Source organism: Herpailurus yagouaroundi, unplaced genomic scaffold (genome assembly GCF_014898765.1).
Source record: "Herpailurus yagouaroundi ecotype Mexico unplaced genomic scaffold, PumYag 67700, whole genome shotgun sequence".
NCBI lineage: Eukaryota > Metazoa > Chordata > Mammalia > Carnivora > Felidae > Herpailurus > Herpailurus yagouaroundi.
In genome coordinates, this window is record NW_024420499.1 from 8,068,214 (window position 1) to 8,075,813 (window position 7,600).

The window sequence follows — 7,600 nt, forward strand, 5'->3', positions numbered from 1 at the left end:
ACTCCACCAAAAACCTGCTAGAATTGATCCATGAATTCAGCAAAGTCGCAGGGTATAAAATCAACATACAGATATTGGTTGCATTTCTATACACCAATAATGAAGCAGCAGAAAGAGAAATCATGGAATCAATCCCATTTACCATTGCACCAAAAACCATAAACCTAACCAAAGAGTTAAAAGATCTTTACGCTGGAAACTATAGAAAGCTTATAAAAGAAATTGAAGAAGACACAAAGAAATAGAAAAACATTCCATGCTCATGGATTGGAGGAACAAATATTGTTAAAATGTTGCTACTACCCAAAGAAATCTACACATTCAATGCAATCCCTATCAAAATAACACAAGCATTCTTCACAGAGCTAGAAAAAACAATTCTAAAATTTATATGGAACCAGAAAAGACCCTGAATAGCCAAAATAATGTTTAAAAAGAAAACCAAAGCTGGAGGCATCACAATTATGGGCTTTAGGCTGTATTACAAAGCTATAATCATCAAGACAGTATGGTACTGGCACAAAAACAGATACATAGATCAAAGGATCAGAATAGAGAACCCAGAAATGGATCCACAAGCATATGGCCAACTAATCTTTGCCAAAGCAGGAAAGAATATCCAATGGAAAAAAAGACACTTTCTTCAGCAAATGGTGTTGGGAAAACTGTACAGTGACATGCAGAAGAATGAACCTTAACCACTTTCTTACACCACACACAGAAATAAATTCAAAATGGATGAAGGACCTAAATGTAAGACAGGAAGCCATCAAAATCCTAGAGGAGAAAACTGGCAACAACCTGCAACCTGGGTCGCAGCAACTTCTTACTAGATATGTCTTCATAGGCAAGGGAAATAAAAGCAAAAATGAACTATTGGGACCTCATCAAGATAAAAAGCTACTGCACAGCTAAGGAACAATCAAAACTAAACAAACTAAACTAAAACAAACAAACAAAACTAAAAGTCAACTGACAGAATGGGAGAAGATATTTGCAAATGATATCAGAAAAAGGGTTAGTATCCAAAATCTATAAAGAACTTATCAAACTCAACACCCAAAAAACAAATAATCTAGTGAAGAAATAGGCAGAAGACATGAACAGACACTTTTCCAAAGACATCCAGATTGCTAACAGACACATGAAAAGATGCTCAACGTCACTCATCATCAGGGAAATACAAATCAAAATCACAATGAAATACCACATCATACCTGTCAGAATGACAAAAATTAACAACTCAGGAAACAACAGATGTTGGCAAGAATGAGGAGAAAGGGGAACACTTTTGGACTACTGGTGGGAATGCAAACTGGTGCAGCCACTCTGGAAAAGAGTATGGAGGTTCCTCAAAAAATTAAAAATAGAGCCACCCTATGATCCAGCAATTGCACTAGTAGGTATTTATCCAAAGGATACAAAAATGCTGATTTGAAGAGGGGCACACGGAGCCCAATGTTTATAGCAGCACTATCAACAATAGCCAAATTATGGGAAGAGCCTAAATGTTCATCAACTGATGAATGGATACAGAAGATGTCATGTATATATATATATACATACATACATACATACATGCACACACACACACAATGGAACATTACTTGGTGATCAAAAAGAATGAAATCTTGCCATTTGCAGCAACATGGATGGAACTAGAATGTACTACGGTAAGCGAAATAAGTCAGAGAAAGACAGATATTATATGATTTCACTCATATGTGGAATTTAAGAAATACAACAGATAAACATAGGGGAAAGGAAGGAAAAATGAGATAAAAACAGAGAGGGAGGCAAACCATAAAAAACTCTTAAATACAGAGAAAAAACTGAGGGTTGCTGGAAAGGTGTTGGGTGGGGGGATGGACTAAATGAGCGATGGGCATTAAGGAGGGCACTCATTGGGATGAGCACTGAGTGTTGTATGTAAGTGATGAATCACTAAATTCTACCCCTGGAACCATTCTTACACTATATGTTAACTAACTTGGATTTAAATAAAATTAAAAACAATCCCCCCACACACCAAAACCAAGCAACCAAACAAAAAAGATTAAATAAAGGAAAATGGAACTGAAGATACTGAAAGAGATTCAATGGACCCAGAGGAAAAGAAAGAAATCAAGAGTAGGAATGGGGAAGAGGGGACAAATGGAAGTTAGGAGGAGAAGGAAGGAGAGTAGAAAAATAAGGGAGACCAGAAATAAATGCACACTAAAAAAAAAAAAAAGGCATGAATGCCTGAGTTCTGGGAATGTCCAGGATATATACTGGGAATGTCCAGTAGTGAGGGGAGTTTTCTACATTTACCATAATTTTGTACTGTTGAAAGACCATGTTACCTGCTTTTTTGATACCCAGAGAAAAAAAGCTACTTGTTGTTCCAGTATTACTACTAAACTGCCATGCCGCAAATTTGATTTTCTTTTACAATTCTAAAATACGTTTACTTTGCATTAATTTTCTCAGAGGCCAGATTGAGTGGTGATAACCAATTATTCTGATATTGTGTTCTTTCAGCTCTTACTCTGTTTGAAATCAAATTATTATCAGTTTTTTCTTTTCAGCCATCTGGGGCTAAAAACACCCCTACCCATCCATGGTATAGAAAACTTGGGTCAGAAGTCTACTTCTTTACTAGTTTAAAACTATTTATTTAGAAAGTGGCACTGTTTTACAAAACAAAAACAGTGATTCTTGGAAGTAAATTCCAATACAAATTTAATAAATTAGATGATTATATTTACTCAAGAAGTCATAAGTAAATACTTCTAAGGGAAATCTTTCCTTTACTGTAAATTCCAGTGTGATCTTATTTCTACCGTGCTTTTTCCAACATATAATTTTTTTAGAGAGTAGTTTTATATGTATTAGTCCCACAGATTCACATCTCACATGCATATAGCAGATAGTTCAATTCTCATTTCTGTAAACATTTTGCATACTTACAATATGCTATTGTTTACTCATAATAATGAATTAGTTTTGTAGCTACCACATAACTTGAATACATACAATCCTTTCTGTATGAGAAAATGAATCAAACTGAAAAGTGCAAATTAAAAATGAAATTAAAATATTTATGATGCCTTTAGGTATGGTACATTTTCTTAAAAAAGCAGTTATATAATAAACAGTGAGAAAACTAATACAGCTAAGAAAATCATGAAAAAAATAGGGCTCACTTCATGAACTTCTTTTGTCCTTGGAATAAATTAATTACAAATATTAAGTAATAAAGAAATTCCAAGTAGTGCTTGGCAAAAAAAAAAAAATTAAGTAAAATTGTTTTACAACATCATTGCCAGATCCTAGAGTAGTTCTAGATGGAAATACCATTTTAAGATAAACAAAGACATAAACCCTCTTTGGGTCTTGGTCATTACTTACCAAAATTTGCCATCTGTATTGTCTGGTTGCCAGTGTCTGGAACATTGTAAATCACAACAGCATCTGCATTTCTTCTGCCTGCTGCTTGAATTTTTTCTGAAAATGTACAATTACCTCTTTCTATCAGCGCAATCCAGGGACTGTTAGTATTAGTAAACTCAGTGTTGTAGTCACAGGCTTGGTAGTTATTGTTCTTAGGGATGCTCACCACCCCCATAGCAGTAGCCACTGGCGAAGCTAATCCATAAACACCACATTCACATGTCTCTATCGAAGTGTAGTTGCTGGTTTCGTTGTAGTAAGTCACAGTCACATAGGCATTCATTGAAAAAGACACTGTGATTCTAAATAAAAAGGTACAAATTATAAGCAGCCAAAAACAACTGGACTTATTCTCCTGGTTCATTGCTTGTTCATTTGAGCATAAAATTTAAGATGTCTGCTGATATTTCCAGCTATCAGTCAACATTTGTCCACTCACGTCCCTGCTAAGCAGAAGTTTGAAATTTCAGTTGCAAGCTGGTAACTGATCTCCCCTCTAGCAACATAAGCTCTGAATACATCAGCTCTATTTCACTTTAGTTATCTACATTCTCCCTTGTCTGCCCCTCCTCCAACTGTACACACGTAACTTTTAACGAGGACTACCTTCGCAATAAATAACACCATAAACTTTATTCTACATGTCAACTTATCAGGATTGGATGACTTCCTGCACTGAGATTTTTTTTCTTAATGTTTCAGCTAATGCAGTTTAATAAACATGGAGTGGATTGGAATGAGGAACTGGACTCTTGGGAACCCCACGTGACCAGGCTGAAAGTCACCTCTCTCAGAATATCTAAAACACAAAACTGGTTTTCCAAGCCCTGCTGAAATATGTTATCAACCAGTTCTTCCAGAAATAAGTGAAGATCCGTAAGTTTAACTGCTAAAGTAGCAGTAGAATTGATTTTAAAGCCCTTTACCCTCTTATTTCTTTGTGGAATTTTTCTTAACAGGCTCCCCAAGGAATATCTTCTGCCACTTTGCTCATTGAAAAGTAAACATATGTCAGTGGCTAGGGACCCTTTCAAGTACAATGCCTTGCCTGTGGTAGGCACTCAAATATTTGTTGATTGCCTGATACTTGAGTTGCCACATTCCATTAATTTTTATGTCCCATGTGTTATACTGTAACAAAAGATCAGTCAAGGTTTCATTTTTAACACTAAGTATTTTAAATTCTAGTCCTTTCAGATGTATAAACAGATTTATTTATGCCATTATTTCCTTTATTGTTAGCTCTGCTTTTAATCAGGAGGGCACTGATAAATATTGCTGAGGGTCAATTGGTTGAGGCAAGTAGCTGGGGTAGGGAGATTCCAATATGTGCTAAGGGCTGGTGAAGAAGTAGATAAATGGACAAGACAGAGATATCAGGAGTCTGGGCCAAGAGTCAGCAAACAAGACAAACAGGCATCAGGCTGTCAGAGAAGCAGAAGGACACTGGGTCGAAAGGAAGGCAGGCATGATGGTAGTCTGAAGTCCAAGGAAAGAAGTCTGGAATCAGACCACTAGAGTCAAGGGAACAGGACAACAGAAAATAGGAAAATAGGAGACGTTGTTTTTTTAAATTAATTTGTTTTATTTTTGAGAGAGACAGGCAGTGTGAATGGGGGAGGGAGGAAACGGGAGAGAGAGAGAGAGAGAAAGAGAGAGAGAGAGAGAGAGAGAGAGAGACACACAAAATCTCAGGCAGACTCCGCACCGTCAGCACAGAGCCCAATGCGGGGGCTCGAACTCACAAAACTGTGGGATCATGACCTGAGCCAAAACCAAGAGTCAGCTGTAACCTACTGAGCCACGCAGGCACCCTGGAGACATTATTGAATGAGATAATCAATGAAGCTATTTCTTCCCCTACTTCTTATCTGTCTTTAGGCATCTGACATAATAGTGTTGGAGTTGTCCCTGTGGGTGGGAACCAAAAGTGAACACTATTCAGAGGAGGGGAGGAGTTCAGGAAATCTGTAGTAGAACCTGATGAATAAAATCCCAACAGATGCACAATACAAATATAAACCTTTCTATCATATTACAGCTGTTTATTACTCATCTGCGTATCCTCCTTCCCCATATCTAGTATTATAAGCACCTTACACATAGTAATCAGTTAATAATTATTCATGGAATTGAACTGAAAAGTTTAAAGGTCTAGGTGTATTAGCTTGTGATCTACTTAAGAATAAACTCAAATAGTTCATTATTTCGCGATTAGCACTATGATTTTGATGGTCAAATTCATAATAAAGCCTGTACTCACTGGACAAAGAAAACTATCAAATTGAAAACAGAAGTGTTATTATTGCCAAAAACCATTAGCTTTCTGATTGCTGGTAGACATTTATGGTAAATGCAACATCAGCATTCAACATGCAAATAATTAGTCAAGTCCCAGAAGTTTGATTTCACTTTTCCTACCAGTTATTGAATTGTTTCCAAAGGAAAAACTTCCCATGAAATAGTTTAAAAACAGATTAGTGAGAAGTGAGCTAAATCCATTAGAAATTTTGTTGGTCTTAACATACTAGTTACAGGTCTTCACATTATAGTTTTTGCTGAAGTCAAGTCATTAAAGGCCTTAAAAATGACAACTTCCCCATAACACCATGTGGCAGTGCTGGTGTATTAAAGAGAATTTTACTAAACTATTTAAAATCACTCTCTGGAGTGCCTGGGTGGCTCAACTGGTTAAGCATCTGACACTTTACTTCGGCTCAGGTCATGATCTCATGGTTTGTGAGACTGAACCCTGCGTCGGGCTCTGTGCTGGCAGCACAAGACTGCTTGGGATTCTCTCTCCCTTTCTCTCTGCATCAAAATCAATATGTAAACTTAAAAAAAATAAAAAAATAAAATTTCTCTGAAGGTTGAAGTGCATGACTTTATATGGTAAAAGTATATATAAAGTGCATGACTTTATATGGTAACCAGCATTATATTCCTTGTATATAAGTGCATTTGTTTCCTTTTATGCCTTTAAGAGAGTTGCAACTGACAATCTTAGATTGATGTAGTTTTTCTGTTAACTCTTTTTTATTTAAGTTTATTTTTGAGAGGAGGGGAGGGGCAGAGAGAGAGGGAGACAGAGGATCTGAAGCAGGCTCTGTGCTGACAGCTGCGAGCCTGATGGAGGGCTCGAATTCAGGAACCATGAGATCATGACCTGAGCCAAAGTCGGACACTTAACTGACTGAACCACCCAGGCTCCCCTCTGTTAACTCTTAAGGTAATTTGCTGGGGCGTGAGTGGTCTAGTGCTTATTCAGTGATTTTAAAGTTTAGTTTATGGAACACCTACATTATACCCACTTGGAATTTTATTAAAAACGAAGGTTCCTGGGTCCTACTCCAAGTCATACTGAATCAGAATCTGAGGGAAATATCTAGGAATCCACATTTTAAATAAGCTTTCCAGGTAATTCTTAAGCACTTTACAATTGAAAAACTTTAGATCATACAACCTGGACATGATGAAAATCATACAGAATCTAGTTGTGGTTTTGACAGACTCTCTGACATCTTTTTTTTTTTCTTTTTAAAGTAGGCTTGAATGTGGGACTTGAACTCATGACCCTGAGATCAACACCTGAGCTGAGATCAAGAATCAGATGCTTAACCGACTGAGCCACCCAGGCGCCCCATTTTATTTCAACCTCATTGTGCTTCAACTTCCAATCTATACTTGTCTTATCTACATATTGTACATTTACTCATTGTACAATCTATATTTCTATGTTTATCTGTATTTTAGGTGATATTCCGAACATTTTTGAAGTATATTACAAATCAAAAGTTTGCACAAGTGTTGGCTCTGCAACATCTAAGTATTATATCCTCAGGAAAAGAAAAACCTCTCTGGGGCTTTTTGTTCGTTTACACAATAAAGGAGGTTGGATTTGAATTTATTTATCCTTAAGGCCTTTCCTAGATCTGACATGCCAGAACTCTATGAAAATAAAAATTGTTTAAAAACTATCAATTTTTAAGTTTTCTTTCCTCTCAACACAATTCACGATGACACTGCATTGGGAGTAGCTGAATCTTGTAGTACCTAAACTGGAGGTCAAGGTATTGGGTAAAGCTTGAGCTCTAATAAAACTGACAAGTGCTTTACACAGTATTGTATAGGGTTGCTTGGGTGGCTCGGTTGCGCATCCAACTTT

General features: G+C 36.7%; 1 protein-coding gene across 1 annotated transcript in view; it reads right to left on the reverse strand.

The window, feature by feature from the left end:
- RNF128 (ring finger protein 128) overlaps positions 1-4,062 on the reverse strand; it is a 107,323-nt gene extending 103,261 nt beyond the window's left edge. Inside the window, exon 1 of the mRNA XM_040468376.1 lies at positions 3,394-4,062. Coding sequence (XP_040324310.1) covers positions 3,394-3,799 — 406 coding nt within the window. The 5' untranslated portion in view covers positions 3,800-4,062. The remainder of the gene's footprint in view (positions 1-3,393) is intronic.
- Positions 4,063-7,600: the final 3,538 nt, after the last annotated feature.